The 21,567-nt window shown below is 35.4% G+C and overlaps 1 protein-coding gene across 22 annotated transcripts in view; it reads right to left on the bottom strand.

Annotated features, from left to right (window-relative positions):
• TRIM37 (tripartite motif containing 37) overlaps positions 1–21,567 on the bottom strand; it is a 213,840-nt gene that overhangs the window by 181,136 nt on the left and 11,137 nt on the right. For 14 of the 22 annotated variants that reach the window (XM_056814193.1, XM_056814182.1, XM_056814183.1 and 11 more), the window contains exons 3-7: positions 16,059–16,099; positions 14,508–14,624; positions 8,362–8,449; positions 6,912–7,034; positions 451–574 (exon numbers count right to left, since the gene is read on the bottom strand). In XM_056814193.1, the coding sequence (XP_056670171.1) occupies positions 451–574; positions 6,912–7,034; positions 8,362–8,449; positions 14,508–14,624; positions 16,059–16,099 (493 nt within the window). The remainder of the gene's footprint in view (positions 1–450; positions 575–6,911; positions 7,035–8,361; positions 8,450–14,507; positions 14,625–16,058; positions 16,100–21,567) is intronic. The other 8 variants (XM_056814198.1, XM_056814185.1, XM_056814191.1 and 5 more) reach the window with 1 other exon arrangement.

The following is a 21,567-nucleotide window of genomic DNA, read 5'->3' as shown; positions in this document are numbered from 1 at the left end:
AGGTCACATATGCAGGAAGCCTCAGAAAGGGATTTTGACCTCAGGTCATCTTGACTCCAGAGCTAGTAGACAGACTACATATACATATATACAGTGGACATATACTAAATATAGCTTGATGATTCCCAAACATTTTCACATATATTCTCATTTGATAATCACAAAAACAAAATGAGGTCAATATTTTATTGATTATTATCAATTATTATTATCAAAGAAGTTAGCTGACTTGTGAAAAGTCAAAAAGTTATGTGTTGGGGCTGAACCATAACCTAGCTCTTTTGAAAACACTATCATCTCTTATTTTATTTTAAAAGTGTATATTCAAATAATTTGCCACATCATCATGACTTTGTAGTTGTAGTTGTAGAGACTTAAAATAATCTGCCAGAAAATCTCAAAAGGAAAGTCAACGTGTTATAAGACACAAATGGTAAAAAAAACACTTACCCATTAATGTTATAAGCTTATTCTTCAACTGAGTGTCTAAACGTGCAATCATCATCTCCACTGCATTCCTAATTTCTCGAACCCGTTCATCCTTTGCACTTCGTACTGCCTCTACATTTCTTTCCTAAGGGATAAACAAGTTAAAACTATTGTTTAATTTGAAAATGTCAACAAAAATAAATATAGCTTGCTAGCCAATTTTCTTGAAGTTTTTGACTACCAAAACCTGACAATAAAATGTAAACAAATGTTTTTAATATATACAAGTTATCAATGAACCTGAAAATAATTTAAAAATATATTTCTCAATTTAAATGTAAGTTGAAACAAGAGAAGAAAGGCTCAGTTTCTCCTAAAAGAGGTTAAGAAGCTGACTATTATCCATCAAAAGGAGAGGTAGAAAGTGGACATTGGAGAGCTTCTCTCTGATCCTCCATTTAATGAGGAGGTTCAGAAAAGACGGAGTAGAAGGAACATTCCAGCCAAACTATTCCAAATATCCCCCTCTTAACAACTTTAAAATAACACCTCAAATCAAATTCTGGAGTGACATAGCCAACCAGCTTAAGACAACTTAAGAGGAGAAATACATAACACTGTGGTAAGGGCTGACCAGGAGTGCAGCCCGGCAGTAATCATCAACTACAGGTCTTGGAGGCTATGGTGGCAGTAACAGCAGCAGCAGCTTCAAGATCTCACCACCCAGAGAAAGGTTTGAATTGCAATTCCAGGGCAACAAGGAGAACCTACTAAAGGAGCAGGGGCCCTGGTTTCAGTTCGGCATAGAAAGCAGAGACCCTCATTCGAGAATGCAGTTCCAGGGTGGAAAGGAGTTCTAATGCTTATAGTTACAAGGCAGTAGGTCCCCTACCTGAGAAAGGAACAGAGTACAGACCAAAAGAGCAGTGAGTACACCTCTCCCCAGATCATATCACCTTAGAGGCACTGAAATCTTATAAATCCCTATAATTACCTATGAAAAAAGTGTTGCAAAAGTCTGAAGCTAGGGTAGTGACTCTCCTCCTCTAAGGTAAGCAGAATCCACCTCTAACATAAAATTCAAGTCAAGAAAGAGCTTGGGAAAAAATGAGCAGACAACAAAAATAGAACCTGATCATAAAAGTCTACTATGGTCACAAAGAAACTTAAGACAAACTCTGGAGAAAACAACCACATGAAAACATGTATAAGCAAATCATCAACAGAAAAATGCATATTAGACACAAGCCTATCAAGAATTTCTGAAAAAGTAGGTAAAGATTAGTGACTTTTTAAATTTGTATCCCAAGTGCATCTTAGCTCAGCACAATGAATGGCACATATTTAATAGTACACTCTATTCACTTAAATAAGGTCTTGTACTTCCTATAATATTCTTATTCTAATTCTTTCAAGTTTTTATTTCCTTTCCCATTCTTTATTTGCCTCCATGAGGCAATAAGAAATATTTTAGCACTGAAACACTGAAAAAAAATATTAGAATAGATTAAGGCTAGATAATCTGAGAATCATTCAACTATCAGAAAAACTTGGCCATATAAAAAAATCTACATACTTTCTGGTTTTAAAAACTCATGAATAAAAACTCTTTAGATCTATTAGAACCAGAACAAAATTAAAATAAAAAGAATCCAAAAGGAACCTCTAGAAAGAAACTCCAAAAGAAAACTCCCATTAATACCATGGCCAAAATCCAAAGCTTTCGGGATGAATTTTTTAAAAAAACGAAATGCCCTCATGCAGCCAGAAAGAAAGAATTCAAGTCCCACAGTACAGATCACACCATATCTGGCTGTTACCACTAGAAAGGAGAAAAGTGTTGGAATATATTATTCCTAAAACAAAAGATAAAGGCTAACAACTAAGAATAACTTACCCAGCAAAACTGAATATAATCTTACATGGGGGGAATTGGGGTTTTCATGTCAATTTAACTTTCAAACATTCCTGATGAATAGGCCAGAATTAAAGAGACTTTGAAATACAAATGTAAGAGCCAAGAAAAACATAGAAAAAAAGTATATCTAAGCAATTATAAGGGATTCCCCCTCAGAAACCTAATGTCCTTGAGGGTCACAGGAATAGTAAATAAGACAAAGGGCCTATTATTGTTATATTTTCTATGATCATAAGAGAAAAAATAAAAGGGAAGGGAAAAAGAAAAAAACAGGGAAGGAGGAAATAATTTATTATCTCCTTTATGCTTTCTTTTTTAGTTTTTCTTTTCCTCATTCAGTGCTGCCCTTGCCTTCAGGGATAACTCTAAAGCCAGATACATGAGTTATCTAGATCATATAATCTGACTTCAAACTTCACATTGATTCTTTTCAGTTTTGTTAGACACATGTAACATGTAGTCTAGTCAACTTAATCAAGTCTATATTCTTGTCAAATATCCTTTCCTGGCTATAGCTATATAAAGAGGTCCTTTTCTTAGGTACAAGTGTCTCATTTGATTCAAATCTCAAACTTGAAAACTATCAAATAGGCCTAAGTTAGGCCTAGCCTATTATAACTGGTTGTCTCACAATGATAAGAGGATTTGAGAAAGACAGTCATTAGCAAACATAAAAGAGAACACGAAAAAGAGTTATAGAGGATGAATAGACACAGATGGGTTTCAAACTGTATCACTAGAGGAAATAAAAGCATCAATGAAATCATAGTTTTAGGGGAATATCCTATACAATAATTAAGACTATATCAAAAGGGGCTCAGTGGATAGAGCACCAATCCTAGAGATGGGAGGTCCTGAATTTAACTCTAGCAGCAGACACTTCCCAGCTATGTGACCCTGGGCAAGTCACCTAACAGTAATTGCCTAGCCTTTCCACTCTTCTTCCTTTGAACCAATACTCAATATTGATTTTGAGACTGAAGGTAATGATTAAAAAAAAAAACTACCTCATAGCCTATAAATCTGAAGGGTGAATTATCATCTCTTCACCTGTGTCACAAAGTAGTTTTGAAAACAAATTAAAGTTTACAGGAATGTAGACAAATATGACTAAAACACATCTTTTCCTTGTAGGAATTAATGGCTCAATTCTAGGAAAGAAATGCAAATCTTCCAACTGATCAATTATATTATACAATTTTATTTACTGAGAATTTAAACTATATAAAATACTGAAGTGCCCTCTGCTGGCCACTGGAATTTCCATGACGCCTAAGAAAATCTGAAAATATGACAATAAATTTAGCAAAGATAAATACAACTAAGTCTCCCAAATTAACAACTTGTTATATTCCAGGTTTATTTGTAAAGTTGCTAGGAATAGGATGCATTTTCCACAAAAACAAAGTAATTAAAAAATAGCTTCCCAGGCAGAACCAAAAACCTATTTAATCCTCTGTATCTCTGAAACAATGAAAAAAAGCATTTATTAAATATTTACCATGTGCCAGACACTAAGCTAAAAACTGAAGATAAAAATACAAAAAGTATGAATTCTTTCCCTCAAGGAGCTTACATTCTAAAAAGTAGAAGACAAAATATATAGGGAGAATGAAAGCCAGGAAAAGGTGTTTTGGTCTAAGAAGGCAGAATAACAGTGAATGTAGAAATAAAGCAAATAATTGGTGTGCTTTTTATAAACAGTAGCACTGATTTGATTATTGCTCCCTAAGTAAGAGGTAGAAAGTTAGGGGGAGTACAAGGTGGAGACAGGATTACTTGATGACATGGCAGGAGAGTGCAATTTAGCAGGTCTGGGGACACCTAGATACAAGGAATTATTAACAAAGAGGAGAGCTGGTCTCCCAAGTGGGAATTGTAGTATTGGATCTAAGGAGGAAGAAGACAATAGAAATCAGAACTAATAATATTCATGTCTTAAACTGATATTTGAGTTTTTCTAAGGGAAGCAAAATCTATTTAAGATATGAGCAACAACTGAGCAATATATAAATGTTCTGGCAGCGGAGTAGAAAAGTATGGTTTGTTTAGTTTTCAAAAATAGAGGGCTTAGCAAAATATTTAACTTTTAGCCACAGGCAGTCCCCTAAATTATAAACAATTTATACTCATTTTTAAGTCAGTTGGCTTAGAACCTGATATGCATTTTTCCATAGAAAGTGTTATAAATGAAGCTAAAATGTGTAAGATAATAGACTGAAAATTGGAAGAGACCTCAGAGGTCATCTAGTACAACTGCCTTTATGTTCCAGATAATACCTAGAAAGATTAAATGATTTATCCAAGATAACAAAGGTAATAAGTGGCAGTGGTTGAATCTGAACCCAGATCTTCTAATTCCAAATATAGCAATTTCTCAAAAGTATCACACTTGCTCACATACACAAACACAGTTAAACCTATAAAATACATGAATTATAGTACTTACTTCAATAATTCAAAAATGTATTCTCTTTAGTATGGACCTTCCCTCCATTATAACAGATTAATATCCCTATATGTTTCAGTTCACAGATCTTAAAAATTTTCTATAGTCAAAAAAAATTTTTATCACCAGGTAGTCAAATATATAGAGATAAGAGTCCTTCCAAAGTTAGTTAGCAGTGGGAGTGGGGAAGGAAGCAAGGGAGAGAAGGAAAGGAACAATTTGGATCATATAACCTTAGAAAACTTATGTGGAAATGTTATTACATGCAACTGGTAAAATAAAATCTTTATAATATAAATAAGTAAAAATAAATTTTAAAACATTTTAATAAAAAAAGTTAGTCTGGTCCTTCAACAACATACTAGTGCCATACTGAATCTTTCAGCTTAGTAATGCCTGCCTATCCTTTGAGATTCCTGGGTAAACCTTCTTGCCATGATGAAATAAGTTTCATTTCTGACTCTATATCTGGCACATAGAATGTGTTTAATAAATGCTTATTAACTGATAAGAGTAGAGATTTGAGGAGAGGAAGGGGAGAATTAGCATCTACTATGTGATAGACACCATGCTAAGTGTTTATAAACATCTCATTTAATCTTCACAACAACACTGTGAGATGGTGCTTTCATAAGGCTGGAAATAAAGTTAGAGAAACTGAGGCAAACATTAAGTAAATATTTGTCTAGGGTTACACAGGTAGTAAGTGTCTGAGGCCATAGTTAAACTCAAGTCTTCCTGACTCCAGGTATAGAGTTCTATTCAGTGCACCAACTAACCACATTTAATGGATAAAGTATGATATATTTGAAACTACTATGTTCTATTTCAGAAAAGTTAAAGCATATGCTCTTAATCAGCTGTTCCCTCATCAATTATGGAGAAAAAGATTTGAGAGTTGGCTATGGGAAGTAAAAATTAATTAACTATTTGAATTTTTAAAAGTTCAATCACCACTTCCCACTTATTAGACTAGGACAGTGATGGCAAACCTATAGCATATATGTCAAAAAGGGGCATGCTGAGCCCTCTCTTTGGGCATGCCTGAAGTCAAATGCTAGAGTTCTTTACTAGAAAGCCAGAGGACAGAGGTGTTCCACTCCCCATATCCATGTGCCTGAGGACATCTCTCACTTCATCTGCCACCCTCTGTCCAATAGCCCAATGGGAGTACTTCCTCCCTCCCCTGTCTCAGGTAAAAGGGGTGGTGCTGCACTTGGTCTCTGGGGGGTGGGGGCAGGGCCCAGAATTCTGTCTCTGCAAGGTTCAACCATCATTGGACTAGGAGAACAACAAACAGATGTACTCCTTTAGAAGACTAGAGGCTATAGATTTCAATGTCATTACTGCCTTTTTGTATTTCCACAAAACTAGACCTCATAAATTGTAACATGCTTCTTCAAGTTCTTTAAAATCTCACTTCCTAGAAGTTTAGTTTACAGGTGAAGATACCTGGCATAATGTATGTAAGATATTATGAGAAAAATAGAAGAATTTAACAATCACATCAGCCTTTATTAAGTGCCTATATGTAAGACATTGTTCTAGACACATATGTATGTTATTCTAAGCACTGGGAACTTAAAGATTAAAAAAAAAATCAAACCATTTCTACAAACAAGAACCTTACATTCTATTGAGGGAGACAAAAATATAAAAAATAAATACAAGTTGATCTGGGAAAGGAACTAACAAGGGAAGGAGATCAGGAAAAATGTCACATGAAAGGTAGGATCTGAGCTTTGAAGAAAACTGGAGATTCTAAAAGGCAGAAGGAGGAAATATATTACAAGAATAGGGGATAATCTGGGCAAAGGAATGGAGATGGAAGATATAGTGTATAAGAAAGAGTAAGGAGATCAGGACTATTACAGTAGTTCTGCTTGGTCTTGCCTGTACCACATCAAATGGATTATTAAAGTATAATAAGGCTGGAAAAACGGACTGCAGCCAAATTGTGAAAGGCTTATGCCAAATTGGAGTGCTTATTTTATCCTAGAGGCAAAAGGGAGCCAAAAGAGTTCATTAAACAAAGGAATGACATGGAAAGACCTCTCTCTTTGGCAGCTATGTGGAAGATAAACGAATGCAAAGACTTTTTAGGGCTATCCTTACCACTTCTTGAACCAAGCTTATTAATTCCATGAGTCGTCGACGAAGTTTTGCTACCTCTTCATTCACTTTAGTGACATGTTGCTCATAAATTTCCGCCAAAGGTTTAAAAGTGTGTCCACCATGCTATTTAAATCAAATAAGAAAAGTATCTTTAGACCATTTTAGGTTCTGCAAGATTATCCTTTGGACAATAACTTAGAACATACAAAGAACTAAATTTCAGCTTTGTCATTTTCTTTAATGTTATTAAAGCTGGTAGAGTTTTCTTAAAAATTCACCTCATCTGCATCGAGGCTCCTGTATGAATGATTGCTCAGCAGGCCTGAATTTTAACAAAAAAAAAAACCTTAATATCTACACATGTGCCCAGACCATCAGCAAGGACCCTAAGGCACAAGATTAACTTAAGCAAGAGATTCTATTTTTCACACCATTTTGGAGATCAAATATTCATACAAATTTATTAATTTAGAATGTTACTTTTGCCTGTTAAAAAAGGAGGGGAAGTCTATAAAAATCATCCATTTGTACTCACACAACCAGTTTTTTAGTTGAGATTTAAAAACAATTTCTATCAAGTTCTAGCTCTTAATTAGAAATTTGAATGACTAAAATTCTGTTAACAAAGAGCTTCTGTCTGAAGTTCTACTAAGAACAAAGATAACAAGAACGGTCTGCTTTAGTGAACACACTTAGTCACAAACTTTAAGAGGAAATTGCAGAAAGCGAGCTTTAATGTTTCTGATCAATTAAGTATAGGAAAGGATGGTGGCATACTTAAGTACCAAGTTGGAGGAACTTGAGTTTTCCTAGTCAGCACAATTAATATGCAAATAACAAGAGGGTCTCATGGAACATAACATTACTTGGTCTTCCTAAAATTTAATTTTTAATGTGATACTTTCACTATTCTGGTCAAATACTCTTTCAAAAAAAAAATCAAATATATATTCATACTCTGGTAGATAGGAAGGCCCTATATTCAGAAACATGATATCTATGAGAAGCAGCTTGCCATAATACAAAGACAGCTGACTCAGGATGAGCTCTAGAATCAAGTCCTACTTTTGACACAGATGTTTATGTGGCCATGGGCAAGTCACATAATCTTTTAGTGTGCCCAGACAAAACGTAGACTCAAAGAATGTAAATCATTTGCATAAGGTCTAGTGTCTTCTCCCCAGTAATAACATTCTCCATAATAACAATTTGAGGTTGTTCAAGTAACTGTGAAAAACACTCACTTCTAGACTAATCAATAAATAAAATAAATGGTTTAGACTTCTAAGATCATTCCCAGCTTTACTATTCTATGATTCTCTAATAAGTGCCCACAATGAAATGTTTAGTAATATATGGTATTGGCTCAAAGAAATTATAATCTAAGTGAGGAACAAAACAACACATAAACACACAAGAAAAATAATATACCTGATAGTTTTCTACTCACCATTCCTCCCCAAAGGGCACACTGATGGCAGATACATTTCTTACAAGTCCAGCAGAACACGCTTAGCTTTTCATGATGATTTTCACATCTTTTTTTTTTTGATGGAAAAGAGAAATACATAGTTAAGAATTCATAAGTTTTTTCTCTAAAAGTCAGACATTTTTAAGGTAAATCTCAAGGAATATACACTATACTTTGGACCTATTTCTATTGACTTGATTAAGTAGGCTAGAAAAGGTTATTTTTAGGCAATAAATTAATTTTTAATCATGGTCTAAATTAGCCTTTTAAAAACCACATGCCAACGTCTAATAAAAGACCACAAAGACAAACTCCTAATAACCAGTAACTGTGATGCTAAAGAAGAACTACAATCATCTCACAGTTAAGAGATGTTAGGCTGGCTTTTACCATTTCTGGACCTAGACATTGTCTGTGATACTACATACCAAGTGGACTATTTCTTAACATGTATCCTTCAGATCCCCTGGTCACTTTATTTTTTTGTTTGTTTATTTGTAATGCTGTACTGGTTTTCATTTTTTAATTATTATTTATTTTTAACATTCAGTTTTTAAATTGAGTTCCAAATTCTTACCCTCTCCCTAACCTCCCCCCAACCCATTGAGAAGGCAAGAACATATCAGTTATATATGGGAAGACATACAAAACAAAATTTCCATATTGGCAACACTATCAAAAAAAGAAAAAAGAAAAAGAAAGTATGAAAAAAATATGCTTCAATCTGAACTCTGAGTTCATCAGTTCTCTCTCTCTGAAAGGAAGTAGCAGGTTTTTTCTAAACTTTATCTTCTATTTTAGAATTTATACTAAGTATTGGTTCCAAGGCAAAAGAGTCCTAAGTGCTAGGCAATTGGTGACTTGCCCAAGGCACACATCTAGGAAGTGTCTGAGGCCAGATTTTAACTCAGAGGTCTGCCAGACTCCAGGCCTGGTATTATATGCACTGTGTTACCTAGCTGTCCCCTGGATAGCAGTTTTCATCATGAGTTCTTTAAAACTATTTTGTATCACTGTATTGATCACAGTAGCTAAGTCTTTCACATTTAATCATCTTTACAATACTGCTATTACTGTGTAAAATGTTTCCTGGTTCTGCACACTTCACTTTGCATCAATTCATACAAGTCCTCCTAAGTTTTTCTGAAACCATTCAACTCATCATTTCTTATTTTCTTTTTAAATAAAAATCTTTACCTTCTGTCTTAGAATCAATTGATTCTAAGGCAGAAGAGCAGTAAGAGCTAGGAAATGGGAGTTAAGTGACTTGCCCACAGTCACACAGCTAGGAAGTATCTGAGGCCATTTTTGAACCTAGGACCTCCCATCTCTAGGCCTGGCTCTCAATCCACTGAGCCACACAGCTGCCCCCTCACCATTTCTTATAACACAATAACATTCCATTAAAATCATATCTCACAATTTGTTCAGCCATTCTCCAGTTGATGAGCATCCCCTTAATTCCCAATTCTTTGCTATTAGAAAAAGAACAGCTATAAATATTTTTGTACACTTGGGCTCTTTTCCTTTTTCTTTGATCTCTTAGGATTACAGACATAGTAGTGGTATTGCTGGGTCAAAAGGTATACACAATTTTATAGTCCTTTGGGTAAATTTCCAAATTATTCTTTAATATGGTTAGAGCAGTTCACAAATCTACCAACAGTGCATTAGTAATAATCCCAATTGTTCCAAATGCCCTCCAGTATTTGTCATTTTCCTCTTTTGTCTCGTGAGTCAGTCTGATGGGTATGAGGTAGAACTTTAGGGTTGTCTTAATTTGCATTTCTCTAATCAATAAGGATTTAGAGCATTTTTAAAAAATAATTTTATTTTTTTTCTATTGTGTGTAAAAACAATTTTTTTAACATTCTTTTTTTTTCAAGTTTTGAGTTACAACTTCTCTCCCTTCTCCTGGCCCTGCTGGGAGCCATCAAAGACCACGCTATTTGACATGGTCACACATGGAAACCGGGGACTGCAAAGCAGTTCCCAGGAAGGATGGAAACACCCACTGAAACCCCCCCAAGTGACTTTCCTTATTAACATCCCCTTATTGGAACTGCTATGATTATTATTCTTACTTAGCCCCAGGAAAAATAGATGAGAGCAACATGCTTGCAGGGTTAATACAGATGCCCCACTCTGTCCCCCCCAGAATATTACCAGGAGATCCCACTTACAAAATTAAACCTAAGGATTCTTATATACCCACTTAGATAGGACCTCTTTTCTAGGCATAAAAACTTCTGGCAAATCTGTGCTCTGAATTCCCCAACCTATATCTGGATCATGTTGATTCTACCTTCTGACCCCGCACTTAACAACAATGTTTTGTTGACTACCTCCTTGGGCTCCGTGTCTGTTGTTAGGATCTATGGAAACATGTATGTTGAGGATGAAATCGTGTGCCAGAAAAGCATGTACTCACTGAAGCTAGAAAATAAATCCAAACCCCGTGCAATGGCAGAACAGCTGCATGATGCCTAAGCACAGGTCTGAGCATTCAACTGTCTCTCACCTCTTCATTATTTGCCTGACCACTCCATCTAATCAGAAAGACCCCCGACTTTGGGAGACTGCAGGCTCAGCTCTCAAAATGACCTTCCTTCCCTCACTTCGTCCATGCCCTCTATCCCCTCCCTAAAACAGTAAGCAATCTGATATACTTTACATGAACAATCATGTAAAAGATTTTTCTGCATTAGTCATTTTGTAGATCTCAAATGATGAAAAAAAAGAAGAAAATTAAATATAGTATGTTTCAGTCTGCATTCTTTGGAGGGCAGATGGCATTTTTCAGAAATGAGTCTCTGGGATTGTCTTGGATCACTGCATTGATCAGTATAACTAGGTCATTCACAGTTGTTCATGAAGAAATATTGCTATCCATGTCTTTACAATGTCTTCTGGTTCTGCTTACTTCACTTTGCAGCAGTTCACTTGAGTCTTTCCAGATTTTTCTGATATCATCCTGCTTGTCATTTCTTATATAGTACAATAATATTCCATAACTATCATAACACAACTTGTTCAGCCATTCTCCTAATTGATAGACAATTCCTGAACTTCCAATTCTTTGCTACCACAAAAAAAGGTGCAATAAATATTTTTGTACAAATAGTAGGTCCTTTTCCATTTTTTTGCTCGATAATGATTTAGAATATCTTTGATTTTTTTCCTCTGAAACCTGCCTGTTATATACTTTGATTATTTATCAATTAGGGAATGGCTCTTTTTGTAAATCTGGCTTAATTTCCTAAATATTTGAGAAACAAGGCCCTGAGCAAAGAAACTTACTATTAAAAAGAAAAGTTTCCAGTTTCCTGCTTTCCTTCTAATAATTTCAGCTACATTGGCTTATTTGTGCAAAAACTTTTTACTTTCATGTAATCAAAATTATCCATTTTACCTCCCATGATCCTCTCTAGCTCTTGTTTGGTCATAAAATCATTCCTTATCCATAAATTTGCTAGGTATATTTTGCTATGTTCTCCTAATTTACTTTTGCTGTTACCCTTTACACATCTAAATAGTGTACTTGTTTTGATCTTTACCTTGGTTATACAGTGAGATACTGGTCTATGCCTGGTCTCTGCCAAAATGCTTTCCAGTTTTTCCAGCAATTTTTGTCAAATAATGAGTTCCTGCCCCCAAAGCTTAGATCTTTGGGTTTATCTAACATTAAACTCCTCTGGTCATTTTACTACTGTATATTGTGTATCTAATCTATTACACTGATCTAGCACTCCATTTGATCATTTTAGACAAATTTTGCTTTGGGATTTCTAAGTAGCAGGCCGGGTTACAAACTCAGTTGTGTGTGTGTACATATGTGTGTGTCTATTATGCATGTAAATAAATGTTTGTAAAAGGGTTGGCAAATATAGTAATCTACATAAATGTGGCTTAATTGCCTTGATATCAAGGCTACATAATCATGGAAAATGCACAAAACAATTCTCATTTCTCTCTCTGAAAGACACTGCTCTATTTTAGTGGGTTGTTGTTTGTTTAAAAACAAACCAATAAACCCTTCCCTTCAGTCTTAGAATCAATGCTGTGTATTAGTTCCAAAGCAGAAGAGCAGTAAGGGTAGACAATGGGGGTTAAGTGACTTGCCCACAGTCACACAGCTAGGAAGTGTCTGGGGCCAGATTTGAACCTAAGATCTCTCTTCTTTAGGCCTGACTCTCAATCCACTGAGCTGCCGAGCTGCCGAGCTGCCGAGCTGCCCCTTATTTTAGTATTTTAAGACAAACATTTCACTTGCTGAGACACTGAATATTCAGTGAATCTTTGAGTAAACACTTTTCCATATATTCAAATCCTTTGTCTGTATAGTAATTCAGTTATTTTTCAGTTGATGGCATGAATTGGATGTCCCCCCAAAAAATGTAGAATCTCTCTCAAAAATATAGAAAATTTAATGACATAATTGGTTGCCTAGACATATCTTTTAACAAACAAAATCCCAGTAAATGGCAAAGGCATAGAAGAACAAGGAGAAGAAACCATCAAAAATTGAGCAGTTTCACTCATTCCTTTTAAAAGTCCTTTCAATGAGGGGTCAAGACAAGAAGTGGCATCACTCCAGGCCGGTAAGTGACATATTAGAATTTTAGAAAAGAAGGGGGTTCTGAAGACCTTGATTTTTACAGTTAAGGAAACTTACATTACAGAGGTTATAGAACTTGCCTCCATTTTAATTTTTACCTTAAGCCTTTCCATATCAATGAAAACTCTACTAAAGTTCAGACAATATTTTTGGAAAGAACTCAATGCTCCCACCTTCTGAGAGGGCATAAAGAAATATGACAAGATAATTTTTAAACTCCCTTCCAGCTCTAAAATAATGATTCTATAAACATCCATAAAACAATTTATTCCACTCTTCCAGAAACTCCTGAGTTTGAATTCTGCCTCCAACACTTGACTACCTGTGAGACCCAAAGCCACTTAACTTCTCTCAGCCTCAGTTTCTTCCTCTCTAAAATTATATATATATGTATATATATAATACCTGTCTCATAACACCAAATGAGATTATACATGTAAAAGTATTTTATAAGCCTTTAAGCACAATAGAAATGTTAGCTAGAATTCGTATTCTGTAAGAATGCATTTATTAAAAACTTTTAGAGTTAAAATACCCAAGTTTTCTACCTTTTCTAGTGACTCCCTTACAAGCAAAACAAAACAAAAATAAAAACACCCTCCTATAATGCATTAATGACAAAAGGTCTCCATCTGCAAAATGAAAAACAACCACTCTGCTGGCCAAAAACAAAAAAGTACAAAAGTAGCATTAGGAAAGTGCTGATTTGAAAACTCCCTTTATCAGTGGAAATCTGACCCTAGGACACTGAGTCAATTATGTGACAGAAGTGGGACTTGAATCCATATCAATCTGATTCTAAAGACCAGTTCTCTAGCCACTATGCCATGCTACTTCTCTACCCAAATACACAGCCCATCAAAGTTAAATAGCTGTGATATTACCAACATTTGTACTAAGAGTGAAATTAGGTCAAAGTTAATATCCAACAAATAGCACTAACAACCAGAGAATGTCTTTTAAAAAGATTAGACACTTAATAACATAATCTAAGAATTATTTTAACACAATAGAATGAAAAGTATATTTGGGGGAGTTTCTTCTCATTACAAATAGCAATTGAAAATGGTTTATTTTCTGATCAGTGTAGTAAACAATCAACTTCAGGAGGCTTATGATTCAACATGCTACTGAACTTCTTAGGAAATAATAAACTATAAGTACAGAATGAAACACACCTTTTCAGACACTAAAAGTGTGAACTATTTTGATATTTATCTGCAAAAAGGCAGGTAACAAAAGTGTAATGAGATTTTAAAAACCTAAAATTTTTAAAATATCAATAAAACATTTTAAAGTATATACATGAACATAAAAAACCTCAGAAGAGAATATAAACTAGGCAATTTTGTAAATAAAATATAAAATTTAATATATTTAAAAACTTGTACCCACAGAAGAATTCATATATGATCCTCTTTTGCTCTTTGTATACTGAAATGTTTAATGATAATTAAGTTGATAAAACAAAGCAAAAGCAAAAATTCTCCTAAATGATTTTACATACTTGTCCTTTTCATTTTCTTCATGTTTGGTGAGACTGCAAAGTTGAAGAGTATCAAGCTGTTGGGTAACCTCTTCTGCCCAACGACAATTTACTAGTTCACGGAGCTGGAGAGGAGCACTGAAAAAGGTTGAATCTAGAGTCTGTTTCAAGAACTTAGGATTTTAGTATGTAAAACAGTATATATAAGTATTTGTTATTTCTTTTGCATTCACTTACATATTCACTTGCAGCAATAATTATACCATGAAAATAGTAAATTGGGCTTTTTACTAAATGAATGTAGTGCTAAAAGGGTAGCCTAAAAACATAAATGAAAAAATTCTTAAATAAAAAAATGGCAAAAAGATAAATCCATCATTTGAATTTTGTGCATGCCCTTTTAAGCAGATAAGTTAAGTTATCCTGTGGGACAGAGGGAAGAGAGTGATTGTCCCTTTCACTGTCAGTCAATCAAGTATTTAATGAATGCTAAGAACTAGGAATGCAATCCCTACTCACAAGGAGCTTAAATCCTAATGAGGAAATATTAAATGCATATATAGTAATTAAATATTTGCGCAAGCACATGCACGCACTCACACACACACAAGTGCACGTGCACAGAGCAGTTCAATACAAAGTAGAGAGGGAGTGAGCCTTAGCAGTGAGAAGGACCAAGAAAGGCTGCATGAATAAGACAGCCCCTTGAGCTGTGTCTTAAAGGAAGAGAAGACCCTAAGATGGAAGTAAGGAGGAAATGCATTTCAGGAATGTAGGATAGCTATTACAAAGGCACAGAGATGGAGTATCATGTGTGAAGAATATAGAGAGTGCCTATTTGGCTAGATTTCAGAGTATAAAAGGAGAGCAGTGTAGCAGTGAAGCAGGAAAGATAGTTGAGGGTCAAACTGCCTAGACTTTATTTAAAAATTCAACAGAAGCTTTTATATTTGATCCTAGAGGCAATTAGAACTCACTGGAGTCAGTTGAGGAGATGAGTCATATGATTAGATCTGAGCTAAAGAAAAATAAAGAAAAATGACTTTGGCAACAGTGTGTAAAATAAAGGAAGAGTCTTGAAACAGTGACCCCAATTACTGTAATAATCTAGCCAAGATGTAATGTGGGCTTGCACTAATGTAATAGTTGAGTAGAGAAAAGGACAGATATAAAAAACACCATATGAAGATAGAAATAATAAACTTTGGCAACTGATTAAGTATGTGGTAAGAGAGTAATGCTGATATCATGTACCTAAGACATTTGAAAGGATAGTGATGCCTTCAACAGAAATATTGGTCTAAAAGAGGAAAGTGTTCAGAAGGGAAAGATAATGAAATTAGTTTTAGACACTAAATTTAAGATGTCTCCAGGACAACCAGTTTGAAATGTTTAACAGTCAACTGGTAATGTAGGACGACTCAAGCTTAGAGTAGAAAAACCATTCTTGTGAAGAAATGAGTGGCAGATGATATGAATAAAAAATTTTCCCTTCATAGTTTTTAATATGTGCTCTTACTCCACTTTCTTAATACTAATATAATCACCCAAAAATTATATTAAAAAACTTACCGACAATGAGGACATTGAGCTCTTTGTTCTGTCAGCCATCGCTTAGAAAGCAAGAGAGAAAAAAAGATTTTCAGTTCCCAAAACAACAATATTTTTTAAAGTATTAAAATGTAGTTTAGTGGATAAAGAATCAGGCCTGGAGAGAGGAAGTCCCAGGTTCAAACAGCTAAGAAGTATCTCTAGACTGCTTTGAATTTGAGTTCTTGATTCCCAGTGCTTTATTTTATTTAATTTTTTAAGCTCTTACCTTTTGTCTTAGCATTAATTCTAAGACAGAAGAGCAGCAAGGGCTAAAAAACAATAGTTAAGTGACATATCCAAGGTCACAAAGCTAGTGTTGTGTCCAAGGCACCATCTGAAGCCAGTTTTTTTCTGAATCCAGGCCTGGCACTCTATCCACTGTGCTACCTAGTCGCCCAAAGTCTAATGCTTTATCTTATTACTCCCCAACTTTTCTAGTATACTTATACCTTATATACTTCTCTCCTCTCAATCCCTATACTCATTAATTCAGGGATACTGATCACCTTGCTGTTTCTCAAACAAGATATTCCATCTCCAGAACTCTGTTCACTGGCTAACCTCCATGCCCGTAATTTTCTTTCTCATCTCAGCCTCATGGCTTCCTTCAAGTCTCAGCTAAAATCCCTTTTACAAGAGATCTTTCCTAATCCCCCTTATTCTAATGTTTTCCTTATTGTTTATTCCCAATTTGTTTCTTGCACATAGCTTATAATTTGAATGCTGACCTCTCCCATTAGAATGTGCTCATTGAGAACAGGGATTGTCCTCTATGTTCTTGTATCCCCAGTACTTAGCAAAGTGCCTTGCACAAAGTAGCCACGTATTAAATGTTTATTGACAGACAATATTCATTGCACCAATGTATCCCATGTGTGTTTAACCTCATGCAATTTACTGATATATGCAACTACTAAAATATTTTTGTTCAAAAATCCTATGATTATTGCTTTGAAGCAAGGCATACAACAGAGGGGACGTATGCTTGCCAAAGTTATTTACCACCATCATAGAAGATGTCTTGTGCAGACTCCAAATAGTTTAGAGTCTCCCTGTAGGTAGTCATAGTCAACAGGTGCTCATTTACTATGTTGGCTGCATCAAATCCCAAAATACTTCAGAGCTCCAGAATATTAAAAAATATAATGAGATTCATGACCATTAAAATGAGCCCGCATAGGTGGCATGTAGCTAATCTACTCCACTGATCTACCAGGTCCAGATTGTTTTAATGATTACAACCTTGTAATAACAATTTGAGATCAGGTACACCCAGGCCACCTTTTACATTTTTTTATTATTTCTCTTAATAATCTTAACCTTTTGTTCTTTTCAAATGAATTCTGTTATTTTTTCTAGTCCTGTAAAATAATTTTTGGGAAATTCAATTGGTATGATACTGTATTGACAGTACCATCTTATATCTCTGACTGCCTTTTAGACATCTTGACCTGGATATCTTATAGTCATGTTAAACTCATGTTCAAACTTAATTCAGCTTGTCCAAAACTGAACACATTATCATTTTCCCCCAAATCTTCTTTCCTTCCAAATTTCTGTAGAGGGCAATACCATCTTCTTAGTTCCTCTGGCTTCCAGTCTAAGTGTCATCATCAACTCTTCACTATTTCTAAACCCCCATATCCAATCGGTTGCCAAGGCCCATCTATTTCATATTTGCTTCACTTCACAAATATGCCCCCATTTCTTTACCACCATGGTGTAAGCCTTCATTTCCTAATTCCTGGGACATTTTCAGGATCTTTTTGGCAGGTCCACCTGCCTCACTCTAGGCCTTCTTCCATTCAGCTGTCATTGTGATTTTCTTAAAACAGTCTGACCATGATATTTCTTTGAGTTCTCTTTCAAGAAATGACTGATGTGGAAATATGTTAATAGTATAATAGTTTATACATATAAAATCTCTCTCAGATTGATAACCATATCTCACGGTGGGGAGAGGGCTACAAAGGAGGGAGGGTGAGAATTTGGCTCAAATGTTTTCTAAAAGGTTAAATAATTGTTTTTTCATGTAATTGAATTAAAAAAAACATAAAGAAAAAATTACAAGTCAATAGGAAGGTTATGACTGGATAAATAGATATGAGGATCATTAACAAAGAGACAAATGAAACCATAGTAGCTGATGATGATTAACAACTAATATGGTGTCTAGAGTGAGAAGAGGCCCAGGAAAGAATCCTATAGAACATCTACAGTTAATGGGCTTAACAAAAATGAAGATCCAGCAAAAGGAGAATGAGAAATATGCTGATAAGTAGGAGAAGAAATGTGAGAAATGAGAAAATATCTAGAGAAAGGGCAGGTAGCTGACTCAGTAGATTGAGATGTGAATTTCAAAACTATTCCACCCTAATCAGACCATTCTTTAGAAAATCTGATTTAGCTATTTCCTGTTCAATAACAATAGAGATACTTGGAATAACAGAATCAGGTCTTGGAAACCCACATTCTCCAAGTGTAACAAGACTAGGAAGGGCTGCATCAAACTCAAGATTTAATTATTTGAGAAAATGTGCACAATTTGCACATGAGACATGTGCAAAAAAAGGATAGACCTCTGGGCAGTCCTAAGTCAAGCTTGAGCCACCATTGGCACATGTGAGACACAAGAAGTGAGGTAGAGAACAGCCTTGGGAGTTCTCGGGACTTCCTGTGAGGAGGGCTAGAGTTCAGTTTGATCGTGAAGCTTGAGCGTGGAGGAGCCCTGCAGACAGCTTTCCTTCAGACCAGTCACATGAGTGATAAGGACTGACCTCTTTCTCTGCCTTGGCTTTCCAAGGCCTTAAGGCCCACTTTGGCTCAACCTGAGCCAGAGTGGTTCTGAGTTAAACTTCTTTCCTTCTCTCCCTTTTTTCCTTCTCTCTCCCTCTAATATTTTCTTCCTCCTGTTGTAATTAAAACACCATAAAAATTTGGCAGCTGACTTGGGTATTTTATTATTTGGAATTTCCCTTGGCAACCATTAAAATTTATATTTTTTTCAGTCTCAACCATAATATTCACCCTCCTTTACAGTTTGGCTGACCACATAGGTGTGACGAAATACCCTCAATCTTCTTAACTTTCCTACTTTTTTCTACTGTGACTATTTTTTTAATACCTTATTTTAATCAGATAAACAGGTAAATAAATTTGGATTTTTTTTTCTTTTCTCCCTCTCTCCTTAAATTAGATAGAACACAGCTGTTTTAAATCTTAGCAACAGTGCCCTAAGATCCTGGCTGGAAGAGCTGTTTCTAAATCTCCTTTCCCTTAGGGAACAACTGCCTAGATTAGGAGTGGAAAAAACCTGTAGAAAGTTTTGGTTTTGTTCTGCTCCCCACATGTTTTGTGAAGACTGTTAGAAAAATAATACAAAATATATATACATATATAAATGAATACTACATTCCTTGACATTTATATGGCATTTGAAGAATTAGGGATATCGAGGAATACAGCATACCTCCAATTTTTTATATTAATAGATAATGTCATTTTTGTACTCCTCAGTACTGTGTTTAGAGATGCTAACATAAAAAAAAATTGATTGAAGCTGAAATTCAGAAAAACACTCAAAAATTGAGGACATAAAAAAGATGCAAGAGAACATGCAAGACCAATTTGAAAACTTAAAGTGTTTCTTACAGGATCAATTGGCAAACATCCACCCTACCAGAAACAGATCTGTTTCAGAACCTTTGAATGAGGAAATTTCCTTCCCTGATGGTCAGCAACTCTAGGCTGAATTTAATCCCCAAAACCCTTCCCCTGCATTCCCAGTTTCTCCTGTTCCTTCTCCTATACAAAACCAAATTCCAGCCCAAAGGAGATCTTGTCCTCCTAGAGAAACTCATCTTAGTCAAACTGACCCAAAGGTACAAAATTCAACTAGAGGCCTGTTTCCTCTAAGAGATGTACTTGAAATAGAATGGAATGGGGTTGTGGTGACTTTAAGACACAGGATACTATTTACTCCCCAAGAAATAAATGAATTTACACGAAATATCCACACATATGAACAAGATCCCTTTCTAGTAACAAAAAAGATGGCAGACATATTTTTTCAGTATAATCCATCTTACAAGGACATTGAGAACTTGCTAAAGGCTTTTTTAACTGAACGTGAGAAAAAATAAAATAATTGCTCATGTCAACAAAACCCGGGGACATAATGTAGCACATTGGCCATCTCAGGATCCCAAATGGGACTATAACAACCCTGAGGATTATCTACAACTATACCATTATAGAGAGGCCATCCTTACAGCAATGAGGGAATGTGCAGACAGTACAGATAAGTGGATAGAACTTGAAAAAATTAAGCAAAATAAGGAAGAAACACCCTCCAGATTCATGGATAGAATAATCGAATTTGGGGACAGATACCTGGATTTTGACCTCTCTGAAGAGAATAGCTTAAGACAAGTTAGAAGGATCTTTGTCAATAACTCTTGCAAAGCAATTAAGGATTATTTTAGAACACATTGTCCAAGATGGTCAGAGATGGACCTTGAAGAATTGCAAAAAACAGCTATATATGTTTAAAAAGGAAACAAAGAAAAGGAGGAAGAAAATAATGATGCCATGGAGGAAATGAAGAAAGAAATGAGATGTTTAAAAGATATCTAAAGTAGAAAGTGGGCATGACAATGAACCAATGACACTTGCCCCTCTCCAGAAATCTAATTATCAATCCATTACCTGCCACTTCTGTGGGAAGAAGGGCCACAATATGGTAGAGTATAGAGCTTTTCTCAAGATTATAGGAAGGAATACACAGTTTAATAACAACTACAGAAGTAATAATTATAGAAATAACTATAATTATGACAATGCAAACTACAACTTTAGGAATGATGACTATAGGAATATATATTGGGAAAATGATAATTCAAATCAAATGACTCCACAATAATATATAAAAATGGTGCTCATCCAAAAAATACTCGCGATGCTAATGCCCCTCAGGGGGTGCCCTTCGGGGGGTGCCCAAGGAACTTTCCAAACACAATGAAGATGTCCGGGGGGTTGGGGGGGGAAGGGAATGGGGCACAGGAATCAGAAGATACAACCTTTGATTTTCCAGACCCTGATGTCCTACTACCTGTTGACCCTATCCACTACCCACCCCATGTTACTTTAAAGGTGGGTAACACCTATTATGATTGTCTTTTAGATACTGGAGCTTCCTGGTCTGTATTAAAGACAACACCTGATTTACATTGTTATTCTGTTGGCTCAGAGAATGTAATGGGAGTATCAGGAATACCCCAAAGAGTTAAAAGACTTCCCCCTAGAATGGTGTCTATAGGACCCCTAGAGGTACAACATTCCTTCCTTTTGATGCCTGACTCCCCTTTAAATTTGCTGGGGAGGAACCTTCTATGCAAACTCCAACTTTCCAACATCCAAACTATCCAAATTTCCGACATCAATACTATTATTTCTTCTATTCCTAGCACAGCTACATAATTTACAGTAG

The sequence above is a fragment of the Monodelphis domestica genome, chromosome 2 (assembly GCF_027887165.1).
Source record: "Monodelphis domestica isolate mMonDom1 chromosome 2, mMonDom1.pri, whole genome shotgun sequence".
In the NCBI taxonomy this organism is placed as follows: domain Eukaryota; kingdom Metazoa; phylum Chordata; class Mammalia; order Didelphimorphia; family Didelphidae; genus Monodelphis; species Monodelphis domestica.
This window is presented reverse-complemented; position numbering and strand designations above follow the sequence as displayed.